This window comes from Argiope bruennichi, chromosome 5 (assembly GCF_947563725.1).
Source record: "Argiope bruennichi chromosome 5, qqArgBrue1.1, whole genome shotgun sequence".
Lineage (NCBI taxonomy): Eukaryota > Metazoa > Arthropoda > Arachnida > Araneae > Araneidae > Argiope > Argiope bruennichi.
Genome location: NC_079155.1, coordinates 54,130,118 through 54,148,879, shown reverse-complemented (window position 1 = coordinate 54,148,879; position 18,762 = coordinate 54,130,118). Strand labels below are relative to the sequence as shown.

The 18,762-nt window shown below is 26.9% G+C and overlaps 1 protein-coding gene across 1 annotated transcript; it reads right to left on the bottom strand.

The window, feature by feature from the left end:
• LOC129969510 (leukocyte elastase inhibitor-like) lies at positions 1-18,539 on the bottom strand. The gene is made up of 2 exons (XM_056084114.1): positions 18,396-18,539; positions 1-1,795 (listed from the first exon to the last, which is right to left on the bottom strand). Exon 2 carries the CDS (start codon positions 1,785-1,787, stop codon positions 486-488), a length of 1,302 nt encoding a protein of 433 aa, XP_055940089.1. The 5' UTR covers positions 1,788-1,795; positions 18,396-18,539; the 3' UTR covers positions 1-485.
• Positions 18,540-18,762: the final 223 nt, after the last annotated feature.

The window sequence follows — 18,762 nt, the reverse complement described above, 5'->3', positions numbered from 1 at the left end:
TAATACTTATGCAAATGTTTATTTACAAATCGTAAAAGATTTTACAAAATGTCTTTTCTTTTATATGAAATCAATAAATGGTGTATGTATGACTTATTCTTTGGCGGGTTTTTTTCAGCATAAAATGGTTGGGCATTAGCTGCCAGAGATGAGATGCATGAAAGAAACAACATAAAATGATATTGCATAAAACTGGGCATAAAAATAGGTGGTATAAGGTGATTTCGACCTGTTTTAAATCACTAAATGCTACGTGCATGAAATTATGAAGGTATATTTTTAAGTAAATGGGAAAATCCAGTGGATCAACACATACAAAATTATTTTCTATACATCTCAAGTAAACTTTTCTTTTCTTTTTTTAATTCTTTCATTGTTTGGTGTGAGTGCAATGTCTTTGCACATACACAATAAAAAGAATATATATATATATATATATATATATATATATCATTTCACTTCTAAAATATACCTGAGAATTTCGACTAGTTACTTCCATATTCAGTGGGTCTCTGCACTGTACCCAGGAACAGAATCACGTTTGAGATGGTGTCTCGAATGAAGTAGACAAAAGGATAATCTGCAATAAATGATGCAGGTCCAGAAGGTCTTGCACTTCGAGAAGATATAATCGCAGTGGCAGCAGCTGCTTCAGTACCTTCTTCGTTGACATCGATAAATGCTTTATGGTGAACGGCATCGACGGAAAATTCTCTCTGTCCAGTAAATCCCGAAAGATCTACTCGCCTTGTGTCAAATAATGTTCTTAATCCCATTTTGCTTAGAACAGATGAAAGTTCAAAGCTGTCTTCTACTTTAAACTTAGGAAGAGATACATCAACTTCTCTTGGATATAAATCTAAGAACAGATTTCGGAGTCGATCAGGTGTTAAACTTCTTGCTAGAATACCAACTCCGTTGTAACGATTTTTTGGAAGCAATATGGTCATGCTGAGGGCATTTCCTGCGTATGGTAGTTCCAGGGCGTAACACTGGAGATCTTCGCTCTTTCCATATAAAAATCTACCCCTAGTATTCATCATATTGACAAAAATGTCTTTTCTAGATTGTGTGGTGAATCTTCGGCGGACAGTTTTCTGTTCATCGAATGGTTGTTGCCAAGATTCTTTAAAGTACACGGCATTGGCTACTACCATTTTGGTAAGAGCAGAAATTCCATCAGCTGGTATCAAATCCTTAATCTTTTGTTGGGTTTCTTTTTCAACCCATCTGTTGATCTCATCTCGTGATTCGACAGGCTTGTTGGCAAAATCAAGAAATGCAATCTCTGAATCTAACATTTCTCGCATGCAATCTTTGAAAATTGTATCCTGTTGGAAGTAAATGCGATTTGCTGATTGGTAGCTGGAACGAGGAGGTTCTTGGGTGAGATCTTCGGACCTAGTAGGATCTTGTAAAATGTCCCAGTTACGAATATTTCTGAAAGCTTCCCAAGCAGTTGCTTTGTCGAAATTGCCGATGCCAAGAACATTTTTCATGTCTTGCTCTGTGGCTCCTCTGGAACCCATGTATGTGACAACAAGTGCTGACCAAATACTGTGAGGGCTGAAGAAAAGTCCTTTTGCATCTTTATTGGATCTCTGATCGTCATGTAAAGTCCGCAGTAAATTCAAACTGAATTGAGTACTGCCATCAATAAGATTTCGTACTGCTGTGCCGATACTTGTTTCGTTATCGATGATGTCATTGGCTGTGATGCATTGAGCCGTAATGGTCTTTGATACACAGAGAATCAAGAAAGCTGTGAAGAGAATTTCTTTGGCCATATCTGAATCTGAAATACAACAAAAAAAAAAGTTTAAGAACAAAATTATTTTTTAAAACACAAATAGAAGCTCCAAAATTAAATAAAAAATCTTAAGAAATGATAGCACAAGAAATTTTTATCAAAGAATCAAAATGAAACGCAAAGACCTTAAAGGAACAGGAAACGCTTTCTCCTCAAATATAAAGCGTCATTCATCATTCAAGTTAACGAAAGTATACCATGCATGCAAATTACATTTGAGGAAGACTAAGTATGCATTTGTAAATGCAGAACAAATCAGTGATTATCAAAAAGAGTCTGCCGGAACGTCGTTACAAAACATTTTACCAAGATTTCACAATGGTGATCGAACATCAGTCTATTTTAGACAAGAAATTCGGCGCTTTCTTGAGGTGATTATTCGTTATTGGATGAGGTTGACCACTACGACCGTCAGATTTATTGTGTCCTAATATCTTTTTGTGAGGATTGCTTAGGATAATATTTTTAATGCTAGTTTCATGTTTGAGATTGACCTTGAATCGCTGAAAATTCTTTGTTTTGCTGTGTACTATCAACATTTAACTCCTATTTAGTATTTTTTTGAAAGATTCTGTATATACGTACAATATTCATAAAAAAACTTCTAAACTAAAACTCTTTACGATAAACAATTTAAATTGCTGCAATTTTAATATAAATATGACTCAAGATATATTAATCTGTTTAGCATTTTTCGTTATTCATCAAAAAGTTAAAATAAAATCATGCAATATAGCATTTTAATGTTTTGCATTTGTTATCGAAATTAGATGAGTTCTTGATGGGATATGTAAGAATATGTAAAAGAGCAATATTAAAAAAGAACATTAAAATCAAAAAATTAACTTTTTAAACTTTGGATCGTTAATACGTAGTTGTTAAGTTATTTTAAACGAAATTAGCAGTAAAATATTTTGAGCTATTTTATCAAAAATAATATATTCATTTTTAAATTCGAAATAAATATCGGTTAATAACTGGTATTATTTAGAAGAGTAAAATTTAAAAAAGCTACTGCTTTTTAATTGATAATTTTTTGTTATTTAAAATTCTTAATAAATATTTTAACATAGTTTGTAATTCTTACAAGTAAACATTACGTATCAAAATATTCAAATAAATAAATAAATAAAAAAAATTTTTTAGAAAAATTTCATAATTGACGGTGTTAATAGCAAACGATTTTTTGTTGCAACAAAATAAATAAAAATTTACATCTTACATTGGATTCATAGTTAAATATACCTAGTAGCGATAAGATGGCAGTACGTTAGAATAGGATGTTTTTAAGGTAACTTTTTTCTCATTTTCAGTCACGCCTTATGTGTCATATTAAATAATTAAATGATAAAAAAAATGGTATTGAATTTTCTGTAAAATATTTTTATTTTTGTGTAAAGGAAATTTTAAGTAAAATTATTAAAATTCTCTTATATATATTTTTCGAAATCGTATTATTTGTATCTATAGCTTAAGTTTCCAATGTTCGTTTTTTGCATCAAAATGTTTATTAAAAAAAAGAATATTGTTAAATGACTGAGAGAAATTCGATGTAATGATTTTATAATTTGCAATCACTGATTGCTGAAATCAAGAAACAAAATTCGCTTGAAGTTTCAAAATTATCAGTCAATACAAATAACCACAATCTTTCAAAGAATTTAAGTAGCAATAATTTGAATGCCTGTGGTTGTCTGGAATTAATCGCATTATTCGACTCAAGTTCCTTCAGGTGTTCATTTGGCAAAGGTTTCTCAAGTTTAAGAACTGTGCTTATTGGAGTTAGTCGACTTTGTAATAATAATAATAATAAAATATGCCAGTCTAATTTTTGAATCAGTATGCATTTTGCTAGAGGAAGAAAGATTTTAGACAACGTGCAATTACATAACAAGCATATCATGTTAGCGATGAAGCTGTAATACATTTGTCATGCAAATCAATTCATGCAATCAAACAAGACTAAATTACTATACTACTATTTCTGCTAAAAAAATTAGTTTTAGTTTTTTAAAACTATTATTCTTGGAACTTTGCAGACAAACTTCTTTGTGCCTTTAGTGAAGTAAGCAATCAAAATACCGAAATTCGCAGTACGTTAATGGCTTATAATGGTAGACTTAAAGAAAGAACCAATTGTTCAAAAGCTCTACGCAGAAACAATGAAACATGAATAGGACAAAGACACTAATTATTGGATGCCTACAACAGTTTCGTTTCCGCCATCTATTCATTCATATTTACTGTTGCCATCCCATGCGCACAAAGTTCATTCAAAGAAAAATCATCGAAGTGATAAAGAGACATTCTGAATAGAATGAATTATTCCTTTGTCAAACGCAACTATTACAAAATACATCTACGGATAAATTTGTTTTAATTATTTGTTCCTTTGTTTTTAGTTTTTATTTAATTTTTAGCGAATATAGTTCAAAGCAATTTCGCTTTCGTGGAATTTGCTCTAAATTTACGCATTTTTGCATCATTTAAAATTTTATTTTTTATGAATAAAATAGTCAAATCAAATTTTAATGGCAGTATCCAATACTAGGAATGATGATCACTATTATTAAACAACATTATTTATTTGGTTACAGAATCAATGCAAATTCATTTAATATTTATTTTCACATATAACTCGCGAGGTATAATTACATTTACATTAAAGATCATTTAATAAAAAAAATATGTCAATACATATAGCTTCAATTTCAGTTCATTAATTCTTACAAATTTGACAAAAATATATGTCGGTCGAAGTAATTCAGCAATAATTGCATTTGAAGATGAATTTAAAGGTATTTGATGTATTATTTTAGTTTGGTTCTGTAACTTTTGTAAACTCGTTTTTTATACTTTTTAAAAGCATAATAAAAAATAATCTAATAAAATAAATAATCTATCATTAAAAATAAATAATCTACTTCATTCTTCAGTGGTTTTTTTAGATATGTAATTTAATTCTTACCAGAGAGAAGAAAATATATCATATCAATTTACTTTTAAAGTTTTTCCAAACAAACTTTTAATTTTAAGCCTAAGCAAAAAGCTGAACTAAATTCTCTAGCTTCAATTTTTTTAGTTAATGTTTTAGTTTTAAAAAAATTCTATCGAAAACGTTAAGAAAAATAAATTTCTTTTCTATATTTTAATTTTGTTTGAAGCTTTATCAAAATGATAATAAAAAATATTAATACAAATAATAAAAAGTAATTGGTTAAATAAATAAATAACAATTAATCAATAAAAAGTAATTATTTAAATTAATAAACAATAAAAATAATTAATGTTAAAAGAGTTAATCAATATGTCAATCATCAGTACTCTCAAATTAATTAAACTATGAATATATTACATGCCTCATTCAGTTTTGTTCTAGCATGAAATAAAAATGCAGTAAATTTTTAATTATCCAGTTTTTTTTAAAGAAATTCAACATAGAAAAATTAAATATAATTTATTTTACCAAAGCATTGCAAACTGGAGTCTGCGAGCATTAATTTAACATCAACTGCAAAAATCAGAACTTTTTTTTTTTTTATCTAATGCATTATTTAAAATCTTGGCACAAATATAATTAATATTATCTTCAATAAATGGCAGTTTATTAATGGAACATAATTTTTCTTTAAGTAAATACTATCTGTACATTTACAGTTTTGTTTTATCATTTAAAAAAAATCAAACTTTTCATTTACTTTATGAAAAATGCTGAATATATCATTCCGTAAAATATCTAACAGGTGAGCTAACGTAGATTTACAGCAATGCGAATAACTTTAAATAAATAAATAGCATTGAAATTTATTTATTAATAAATATTTAACTAATAAAAATTGCTATAAATTATCAATTAAAAAATAAACTAATACTTCATTATTAATTAATAGTACTTGTATACTCCTATTAATTTGTTTTAGTATCAAATAATGCTTTTTGAGAACAATATGAAATTATTTTTGTCGCTAATATTGCAATTGCACGCAAGTTTGTTCAAATAACTTTCTGGATATCTAATTTGAAATAAATACAAATTCTCACTAAAAAAACTACTTTCATCATTTTTAATATTAAATATTAGTATAAAACATCCTGTTGGAAAACATTTCATAAAAACAAATTTTTGAAGTAATCTTTGATCAGTGAGCTATAAAATAACCTTGTCAGATTTGAAGGGTAAATGTCTACTTTAGTAGATAAATCAAAAAATTCCTTTAGCCCTTATGACCTTCTATTTCAATCACCACCCTGAAATTTTCGCATCAACTGACCCTGAAAAGAAACGTTTTAGACATCTCCCTTTTTTTTTTTTTTTTTAATTCTCGTAATTGTCTAGCATAAAAGAAAATTCTTCTTTTACATTTATCCGTAGCTATATATTTCTACTTGGTGGCAGCAGTTTTCTTTAAATAATAATCAAGAAATTTCGACACGATAAACATCAAAATAAAGGATAATTAAAGAATAATTTTAAAATTAAAATTCACATTTTTCTTGAGGGTTTTTTTCTCTCCAAAATCATTATAATAATATTTTTACAACTTGTCCCTGAAACATGACAATAATTCGCATAATAATATCTGTGTGTTTTTTTAAAACTTTTTAAAGACATGTTCGCTAGTATTTAAAATTTTACATCGCATTTTCCAGTTTAGGTTATCAAATTCCGTTTTTCTATAAATTTTGTCATAATTATTACATAATATAAATTGATAGTCTTCCATTATTCTTTGAGTAAAACATCAATAAAGAAACTGTGCATCATTATAATAGCATCTCTCAACTTTTTATTTTTTTTCGTACCTCTTGATGACACTTTTTATTTTTGACTATTGCCCTCTTCCCTTCCCAAAAGAAATCTGTATTAATAAATTTAAGTGTTTAAGATTAAAAATTTAAAAAATTCAAATTAATAACAGTTACATATTATTTTCTTTCCGAATTCCAGTTTCATTTCGCTTTTAGTTTGTCATATGCAAAGTATAGATAAAGTATAGTAAACGTCAAAAAATTCGAACTCGAAATTTTACGGCATTTCCACGAGGCAGAATTTTTTTTTTTTTTAGAATAATGTCTGCATGTAAACACGATAATTGAAAAACGCTTTAAGCTAAAAGGTTGAAACATGACATATGGAATTACGACCAAGTTTGTCGATCTTTATAAAATTTTGAATGGAATCCATTCACGGGAAGTCTATTTATCTGAGTATTCGATTACAAATGAACTCAATAACTAGAGAACGCAAAAATCTGAGTATATAAAATTTGGTACACATTTTTAGCTTCTAAAATATGGATACTTACCGAAATTTGGACCAAATCCATCAAACGTTCGACCGTCTTTTAATCTATACTTTCACTTGCATGTAAATGATATAATTCATAAAACGAAATGAATTAAATCAATGTAATTCGTTATGTGACTGCAACTGCAGATTTGCGTTGAATTTCTGCCGGCAAAAGACGTCCAAAATACATATTCGCGCGACAGATTCAGTAAAAATGCGATTCACGCTAAAAATCTATTTTTTCGGAACTAAGTGCCTTATAAGTTATTCGCAGCTTTACCCAACGTCCACAATTTTATGCGAAAGACGTGGCATAAGACCTTTATTAGAAAATATACAAGAAAGTTTCTGGGTGACCACTTCCACTGTTTATAACAGTTTTAGTCGCAAATTTTGCAGTTTAGTAATAAAAATAAACAATCTTGTATTAACTAATGAAAATTACTATTTATTCAATTTAATAATCAACTTTCAAGAGGAAGATAATTTCAACGTAATTCTTGAGATTGTATAATGGAGGCGTGTTTTATAAAACTACATTTGTGAAGAGTATTAATGAAAATGAATATGATTCCATGTTTTGAGCTGCGTCTTTAACTATTAATATATGCATTAGATGATTATACTTTTTCTATTGATTCTGTGTTCGCGAAAGGTAATAAATATTTTAATGCTTTAATATATTTTTTTTGCTGTAATTATTAGGCCTCCTGACTTACATAACTTCCTTTTCTCACACGATCTTTGGAAAACAAAATTCTAAAAAATTATTTTATTTTAATTCTTTACTTTTAAAAATTTTTCTATGTTTTCAGCCATTTTTTTTTTCGTTGACTTACTTTGCTGGTCAGGAATTTATTTTTAGAGTTAAGAGTAAATCAAGGTGAAAACTTTTGTATCACAAGATAAAATTTCATAATGAACATGTAAATTTCTAAGACCTAAAGTTTGAAATTATAAAAATATTTATCGAGAGCATAAGTAATCAATTTTGAAAGCATTTATTTAAGAAAACAAATTTAAAAATCCCCAAATGAGTTTCCTCAGCTAAAAATTTCGCAAGAAATAAAATAAAATAATTTAATATGCATTTGCATTGCAGATAATTTAATATGTTCTCCTAAATTTTTATTTATATTATTGATAGTAATTGGATGTTAATTCCTTATGTAAAGCCTTGATTTCATTCTTTACTCCTCCCATCCAACGATGAACGTATATTTAAATATTACAAATAAAAGCTGCAGTTTTGCATCAAAAAAATGTAAGACCATAGAAAGAAAACATGATCCATATTTGCACTGAAAATCTCCAAGGACATCAATACGAAAACATAAAAAGAAGTCACACATAAATAAAAGTTATAGGAATCTAGACTAATATTTCCAGTTCATAATCTAAAAGCTAATCTATCGTCTAGCTGTAAGGATTTTTTTTAATGTAAAGGAAATCAAAAATTAACATATTTCATAATTCAGCTGCTTTAATTTTATAGTGTTTTCGATTTATTTGCAATGACTTATATCCATTATAAATAATTAATAGGTGCATATTATAAATTGGATGTTATTATGTTCTTCAAGACCCATAAAAGCGTTTTTTTTTATGCAATGCACGTAGCAGTGCTTTTTCTAAACGGACCGTTATATCTGAATTCCAAGATGAACAATGCTATGACGAGATGCGCGAAACGATTGTTTACATCATAGCATTCATGGGTTACTCAAGGCCTAAGTCGATAGAATCTTACCTCAGAAAGTAAGAATTACGAGGAAAGTTAAACGTTGGATACGCCATAACAAAAGCAAACTTCTGATATCTACCAATATAAATCATGCCGTAATGGTATCCAATCATTTGGTGACCATGAAAAGAGAACCGCGATTACAGCTATGGATGGATTTAAACAGAATAAATACTTATGAACATAAATGAAATTATTTTATTATTTGCAAATTTCGATTTATAATATTTTTTATAGAATGTCTTTTTCTGATTCTTCTTTTTACTGATTCAAAGTGTTTTAGAATTTGTATGAAATTGCAGTTTGTGTCCAAAATTATCATCTTTGAAAAACTCATTTCAGCTCACTCATACAACAGACTTTTAACATAAATTTTATAAAATATGCATTTTAGTTAACATACCAAAAAATAAAATAGTTCTGAATTATTTTTTATACTTTAAATATAAACTACAGAAGAATTGTAGATATCCAAAGATTAATATAACTTCAATAATGATTCTGATAAACAGACAAGCATTCTTTGATTACTACCTTATTTGATTGAAATATCGGAATGCCTGTCTCTTTATTTATATACGGTGCATTTATTTAAATTTTTAGCTTTTTTATTTGATAAGAATAAATATTATGAATTTTATGGAATCAGTGGTTTACAAATTTCTGAGAGTGCAAATTAAAAAATGTATATAATACGAAATAATAATAATAATCATATCTCGGAATTAATACCCAAACAAAGCAATTTTTTTTATCTTAATATTAGCATTAGTAAAATCACGTGAATAAATAGTTTGATGGAACAATGGCATAGTTTAAATAACAATAAAAACATTGTTACAAAAAAAAGCGCACAAAAATAAAACTGAAGTAAGTGAAAAGCTAATATTTTTTAATTATATGATGGTGTAAAAATGATTTTTATGAATATTTTCGAAAGATATAGAGGGAAAAATTCCAAAAATATACTTACTTTTTAATTAGTTGATGTTAATAATGAAGGGTTTAGAGAAAAAAATGTGTTTTTATTTTGGTTAACACTTATAATCGTTTTTACAAGGAGGCTCCAATTAGACAAGATTTAAAACTATAAACATTTAACGAAAAAAATAAATTTCTATAAATAACATTTCCAATAAAGAGTTTTTGATATTAAAAATAGCAATACAAATGTTATAGTGGTTACAATGGTATTCAAATATAACAGGTAGTGTAAAAACGGATGGATTTCCAAATAAAACAAATTGAAATATTAATTAAATTTCGAAAAGAATTATATTAATACAAGATCTGTTTTATATAATATAATACGTGCTTTTTAATTCACTATTTTTATTCGATTAAAGATGATAATTAGTTCCACCGCTACAACAAATTAAAAAGAGTCGAAGAAAACATTGTTCATATTCGAGGCGTGGTAAGAAAATAAACAAAACATCATTCCGTTTCTGGCACATTTTATATAAGTGGTCACTTATAAAGTGATGTACTTGATGAGAAACTAAAATGACACAATAAATAGCATAGAGTTGTCATCTTTTGACCTCATACAAGTCTTTTTGTTTAATTCTTCACTTTTTATTAACAAAACAACGTCTAACATCAAAATGCAATGTCTATTATCTTTTATTGAATAACTTCGGACAAATGGGATGGCACTTCCTCCTATTCATATTTTATTTATTTTTATTGAAAGGGAAACATTAATAGTTAGCATCGAATGAAGCAATAAACAAAAGCAGCATTTGCAAAACTGAAATCTCGTTTTGCTACTATGTTTCACAATCCTTTTTTGCAAGTGGAAGGAAGTTTTCAAAACCTTGAATGCTCTTATCTCTACTTCCGCTAAGTGTTTTCAGCAGTCCTGACAAGAAGATGCAAAAATCTATTTAGCTTTGTTTACCGTAGTCATCGTCATTTTTTTTATGGCAGGAAAATAAGAATTTCTAATTATAAAGCTTCATATTGCCTAATTTTATTTAAAAGAATAATGATGAAAATCTTTAAAATATCAACAAGGCAAAGAATAATCTAGTTGAATTAAAATAAATAAAAATTATCCGCTAAATTTAATTAATAATAACTGATATATATCAATTCATTAATTATTACAACAGAGTAATTTAGAGACTGATTGATGATTGTCTTGTGCTGCTTATTTTACGACTTTTTTTCATATTCCGATTTTAAAGGACAGATAATTGCATTAAAATTTAAGATAATCTATAAGAAAATTAATCGAAATAATTTACACTTACTATAGACAAATATAAAAGGTTTCTTTTATGTTTAAAATTAGGAAATTTTTAGGTCTACAAATGCTACTGATGCAATTGATTGATGACAAATGATCGCAAGTACAGTTATCTGTATTTTTTACCAGTTTTTTTAAAAAGGTTTATTATTATTCATTATTTATTTATTCAATAACATTAATTCATTATTTCACTATTATTTTAATATTAATTTTTATTAAGAAGATAAATTTGTGTTCAATTTTCACATCTACGTTTTACTTTCATAACAGTAAACTTTATAGTCTTATGTTCAATATGTTACAATGTGAAATTAATGGAAAACTTATGCTAGCGTCGCTCCAAAAATACGAGAATACATAAATATTTAAAGTTTTTAAGAAACTGTTCTTAATTTTTATAAACATAATATATAATTTAAAATGCGATCTACAAAGCACTTTCGCTTATGTACGTATGCTGCTTTTGCAGCAAACGTACATTTGCAAAGCAAATATGTTCTTTTATATTTAAGAAGATTCTTTTATTGTTTCTTTTCTTATTCTTTGTTTTCTTTCTTCTTCTCTGATTATTGTTTCATTCTTCTCTAATTCTTAGTTTTCACTATTATTATTTTTTTACCCCTTTAAACATACTTTAAAACATGAATTTTGGCTTGTCAGTTAGATATTTTGTTTTAATATTCTGTTAAACAAGATTTAAAATATTTTTCTAACAAAAAAAATGTATCCAGATTGAACATACTTCATATTTTCTCCCTCTACCTATTGGTAAAAAAAAAATTAACAAATTTATATTTATTCGAAAATAATTTTTTTAAGTGTAACTCAATTTATTTGAAATATAAAAATTAAACAGAAAAAATTCTTTTGATTTTATTTCTGAATTTAAATTTAAAAATTATCATCTTAATTAAACTCTGGTCGTACGAAATAGAAGTGTTAAAATTTATGCACAAGATGTTAACTCGAACATTTCGATATATACTTAAGCCGTTTGCTCATAATCTTGTGAAAATAATTATAAATTATAATATTAATTGATTATATTATTTGATAAAAGCACCGAAAGCACGTGTTTCTTAATAGTTTTCAAAGCCAACATGAATGCCGACAAGCGATGTACAACTGAAAGGATGTCAAACGAGCGAAATGACAACTGTCGAGAGTTATGTCACGATTCTGTAATGCTGCAGTTAATCATTCGAGCGTAACTAAATGGGATTTTACGTTTCCCTGTCAAAGAAGGAGATATTTTTTGCCGGTGCAGTTTTCTAACAAAAATAAAAAGAAAAGAAAAATTAGGGAATTCCACAGATAATGCACCATTCAAAGCACTAAACGACAGGAAATACATATCAGTGGTACTTGAAGGATTTGTTGACCAAAACTGAAAATGAAAAGGATGAATTATGATAATCTATCTTTAAAAGTTTTGCTGTTGATAGATGAAAAGAAGTAAAGCTGAGAGCAGGCCATAATTCGAAGCTAAATTACATTTCAATGCCGCACGCTCAACAAAAGTCATTATCATAATTTTTAAAAATTCCTTTCTTGCAATTTTTAAAATTGCATGCCAACAGAAATTTCATTGTTCTCCCAATGTGAAATTATTTTTCTCTTTTAAACGAAGATAGAAAAGTTCCTTTTAAAAATTCTTTGTTTTAATATCTAATTGAAGTTAATTTATGATTTAAATTATTTTGTCAGGCTGAAGCAATTTGTTTTGTACCTTTCCAATTGAAGGAGACGCGGTACTCTAAAATCGTTAAAAATGGCGTTTTTTCTTTAAAAATTTTTTTTTGAGTTTAAAAGTATCTTTGATCCTTAGACTGAATTATTTGAAAATTTCAAAAAGATTAGACGAAGAGTTAGAGAGTTAAGAAGTCATTTTGACAAACACATTAAGGGCCAAGCCTTTTTCGATTGTTTTACTTTATGCTTTTTACAAGACATCAAATTAATTGCTTTGTAAAGCAAAACATTTTCCTGTAAACCTTAATGTTTATTCAATTATTGTTTGCATTTTTAATTATTTCACTCAACTTTCGTTGTTAATTTTTGTGTATCTACTTCAGAAAAATTTTTGAAAAAAAAAATTTGTTTTATCTTGACTCAAATACAGTTTATTGTTAATCTGTTAAATTTCGAAATGTTGTGAGTTAACATAATAACATATTTTTTTATTATATTTGGCAGGAAGTGTAGGGTGTGTAAGTCAAATTTTTAAAATGAAACAATTTCAAAAACGGTTTTGAATTTGGCTGTCAAATTTGTAAGTGAAATCAATCACAAGAGGAATATTTACTAAAACATTTTACTTTCAAAAACTTAAAATTTACTATTGCTTTTTTATTGTATAGTTATGTTTATAAAAAAATTGAGATTACATAATTGAGATTTGTACATATATTTTTAAACCAGTTTTATTCCATGCTCTTTTTCAAAAACTTTGATTATCTCAAAATAATTTTTTCGATTTATATTTTATTTAATATTTTACATTTATTTTTGGGTGATAAAAAGCATCTGATAAAATGAAATAATAAATATTTCTTAAAAATATTGACTATAAAAACATAAATAAATAAAAAACAATAATTTCCTAAATTTTTAAATTTTTTTAACTATAGCTAAAACTTAATTAAAACAGCCGTTAACTATAGAAACGATAAAATTTTAGTAGATAATTATTTTCTGACTTACACATGTCTGGCTATAATAGAGATAGATTTGATATAAGTTGGTTTAATTGTAATATTTCTGTGCCGTTAACTATAGAAACAATAAAATTTTAGTAGATAATTATTTTCTGACTTACACATGTCTGGCTATAATAGAGATAAATTTGATATAAGTTGGTTTAATTGTAATATTTCTGTGCCGTTAACTATAGAAACAATAAAATTTTAGTAGATAATTATTTTCTGACTTACACATGTCTGGCTATAATAGAGATAGATTTGATATAAGTTGGTTTAATCTTAATATTTCTGTATTTAAATATTTAAACCTGTTTCTCTCTCAATAATTTGCTTTGAAAGAAATTATATTTATTGCAAAATGCTAATAGTAAAATATATTTTATTCAAATTGCTTTTTTTTTTTTACATTTTTTTTCGAAACACGTAAACACCAATTTAATAGAGTTAGGGATGGATTTATAAAAATATTTATAAGAAAAAAATTAAATATAGAAAAAAATAAAAAAAAAAAAATAAACGAAAATTGGATATTTTCCAAAAAAAAAAAAAAATCACAGCAAATTTTGGAAAAAATATTTCTTTCTGCGAAGCTAATTTAGATATTTTTAGTTGAATGCTTAATTCTATTAAGTTTAGCATGATAATTCTTCAAAAACATTTGGTAAGTAAATATTGAAATGTAAATGAGAAGAAGCAGAATAAAAAATAAGTAATATTTAAAGAAAATTTTAATTTTTTCAACAAGAAAATATTTAAAAATTTAAATTTCTGCATGGTTTAATTCTAACCACAACTAAACAAAGCAACTTTGGTCAAAACTGTAAAAAAAAAAAAAAAAAAAAAAAAAAAACAGCACCGATTTTTTTAAAATTTTTTATGAAATGGAATATAGTATCAGTTATATAAGTAAATTTGTTACGGAATACGTAAAATCGGCGGATATGTTATCAGTATCTTGTATAATTGCGGATGTAAGATCGACAAACGGGACTTGCATTTTCCAACAATTTTTTTATTTGTCTGAAAAGCAATTGATTACAAAGGATTTAAATACGTAGATTCGTTTAAAAATCGCATACTTCATAATTTAACTTCCAAATACGAAATGTAATCAGTTTTTCAACTGTCATTTTTAATTTCATATTTTTTATTACTTTGCATAAGAAAGCAATATAGAAAAGTAAGAAGATGTATATAATATATAAAAAGTAAAATAAGATAATAAATTTTATATGTAATATATAATATTAAAAATGCAGAAAATTTAATGAGATTAAGCAAATATTACTATATTCAGGTCCCGATAATACAGTCTTAAAGCAGACAGAAACAATCAAAATATAGATCACGAAAATTTTATTCAAATATATTCTTGAAATTTAAGTTCGAAGTTTTACCAGAATGATGAGATACATCATTACAGATAAATATATTCATACAGCATTGAATATGAATATTTCCATACAGAATCTTTCGGAACAAAACTGTTAAGTATATAACAAAAATATTAGTATAAAATGTCTAATATTAAACATATACTCCACTATTGATAAAGATTTCTTAATTATGCAAACATTTTAAAATTAAAGAGAGATTTTCATGTTTTTCTGAGATAACTTCCAAAAATATTATTGCACTAACTAATTTTTTGAACGCTTTAAAATTTAACAAATTGTCTTTTTAGTGATGCCATTTTAATTTATTATCATTTAAAAAATTTCTGGAATTTGACATTCTTTAAAAAAAGTTGCGCTTAAATTATAATAATAGATAATGTAGGCGCGCCTCAGAAGATGGCTGTTTTTTAATGAAACAGACCATGAAACACCTGATCAAAACATCTTTCTATGTATCAGAATCTGAATAGGATAATAAATGCTTGACAATAATTTAATTTCCTTTAATTTAAATATCATCACTATTTACAATTTCCCATGAAATTTATTGAGAGAGGAATTATTGGTTTAATTAATTACATCTTGGAATATATAGTTGCTCTCGTGACGGTATTGGTTAAACCCAAGTGAAGTAGTTATTGAATGAAAATATTTTTGTTATTTAATTTAAATTCAAGGACAGCGTTTATAATAATTAGCAGGCTTATTAAACTTATTACTTAATTCAATCAATCAACAAATGCGGTCCGATATCGCTGAAATTTAACACCTTATTTATAGATAAGTTAGAAAAGGGAAAGTGCGTGCTTAGGAATTTAATTTCAAGCACTTGCAAAGAAAACGAAAAATGATAGAGAGTGATGTAACCAGTCCAGCAGGAATTGCGAAATAAACACAAAACTGATAGGTGAGCCATTGTCTACAAATGGAAAAGCCGCTCTACGGAAAATAATAGTGCCCCACGAAACCCAGAGGCGATTCAACAAAACTAGAGAAATCTTCATGTAAAGAAAGTGGGCCAACTGACTTTCTCAGTTCAAAATATTAGATGACTAAGAGGCGAAAGCTTCCTTCCTTTTTTTTATTTATTTACAATAATTGTAATTGCTGTTGTTCTAGTTTTGATGGAGGCGTAGTATATCTTTAATTAAAAACAAAATGCAGCATAGCGGTTTTCTAATTATTGCATGCCACTTAAAAAAAGATGGAACAAAAGGTGAATGATCTTATTCCATTTACGTGAGAAATTCGTATTATCGTGCTGGCGTATATTCGTATATCATCAGACTCAGATTTATTTATAAATATGTTTCTATTTTTACTATAAATTTAAGCATTATAAGTATGCTGCATTATAAAACGGCAAACTGTCGTTATCTGAGATTTTCGAACTAAAATATATTTTCAATAATATTGGTAAAAATTATTTAAAAATAAGCAATACGAATTTAACATTTTCTTGATTGGAATAATTAAATTTGAGAGAAGTCCCAAATAATGTTAAAAAATTATGATTTTTGTTTTTATGCTATCCTATAGTATCAAATTTATATAAAATAATAAGGAAATGTTTAAAATTTTAACGCAAATCTATCTATATTTCAAAGAACACAAAAAAAAATGTAATCCTAGGTACAATAACAATTCCATAAAAATAAAATAGTATGTTCATATAAATTTAGGAATTAAGATTTAATATATTTGCATAGTAGAAATTATCTGAAAAAAAAGAATTCTTTACCATTTTTACAAAACGATAAAATTTTCCATTACTGTTGTTAGCGGGAAAATAAATAAATACAATTTCATTACATCTCTGATTTATTTTGAAGCAATACGAGAGTAATTTTGAGCCGTGTCCGGAAGCCAATGGTGTCTCTTGATCCCGCACTCTTCCTGAGCTTCCACGCAAAAGTAGTGTCAGTACATCTGATCCTTAATATCAGATTTAACGTGCAGTAGGTTCATATTGTATATCTTTGATAGAATCGGGTTCCGAAATTGGAACACAAATACCGAAACCGAGACCATGTTGCTTTGGCCCTTTGATATATAAAAGTAATCAACATCAATATTGCACAAACAATTCAGACCGATTCAAACTTATAAGATAATTAGTATTATCTTTTAAAAATATTATCAAGATTGAATGAGTATGATTCACAATCAAATGTTGTAAGATTTTGCAACAGCCATTTCATCTGAAACTACTACGACGTGTAATTTATCAATTGCACTTTTAATGTCACATTCAGCATTGATTAATGAAAACTGGGGAAATTGTTACGCACCGTATGTCGTACTCGATGCAACAAAAACACTTGTAGAAAAAATACGCTGCCTAATTTGATTTCTCTGTAAGTTTTCAAATTGATATAAACATATCTCGTTTTTTATTCTGTAAACGTTATAATATGGACTTTTACATTAAAAGTCCTATTTTTTAAAATTACATTTATGGATTTTTCGTTTAAAATTCTGAACACTTAACATAACTTTCAAGAGAAAATTTTAAATTTCATTCAGGCTTACAAAAATATGTAATTTTTTGTATTTATTTTAATACAATAATATTAAAAGAGACATCAAAATTTATATAATTGTTGCAAATTTTAATATTCAATTTTTTTTTCTTTTTATAAAAACGCAGCTTTTAACAGAATGCAATCCACTTTCGTCTTTTCATAGCCCAATTGATATTTTATTTTATAAATCAGAAATCAGTCCTATATATACAAATATCAGAAAAATAATATTAACAAAAATAATTGAATGTTGTTACCAATCAAAACTTAATTAATTACCCCAAAGCGATCTAAATTTTTGATACATATGATAATAATCTAATGAATCTAACTAAGACATGATATCGCTAATACTTTTGAACTAAAAAGATAAAGCCGCTGGTATTATTAGAGCAGTATTTTTCGTTAAAAGATGAATAATAAAATGTTTCATTATAAATAGAGAGAGAGAGAGAAAGAAAAAGAGAACTGTCATAAAAAGATTCAGCTTCCATATTTATGATGACAGTTATCTGGAACTATACTGATAACAGGGATCGCTTATAATCTTTATAGACTGTGATCACCATTTATTAAAATACACCATAAAACATTAATTACATTTATGTAGTAGACATTCACTCACAATGCTTTAATTTACACACAAAAAAATAATTATAAATGAACTTACCAAGTGAAAATGATCAATAGCAACACTGTTAGTGGCCCAAAAGTTCGTTGTTCGAGGCTCACAGAGAAAGATGACAGTGAGATGGGAATCGAGGATCCTCGTGTGTTTATATCAAATTCTGGAATAAGTGGGGGAAAACACGGTTCTAATTCGGCTGAAGAGATGAGGGCAACCTTTTTTTGTTGTCATTTTCATTTAGTCGCCAAGCTCGAAACTGCGCCAACTGTTTTGACTTTCGCCGGTTCAGATTCGAAAGACGCGGAAATGAATTATGATAAATGATTTAGTAATACATTTGTAGTATGATAGTAATAAGGATTCGATGAGACACGGATCTCTCCGTAATATCGACTTATATGGCATTCCG

What these genes read in the sequence shown, in the direction of transcription:
- LOC129969510 (XM_056084114.1), bottom strand. Translation starts at nt 1,787, where the DNA reads ATGGCCAAAGAAATTCTCTTCACAGCTTTCTTGATTCTCTGTGTATCA.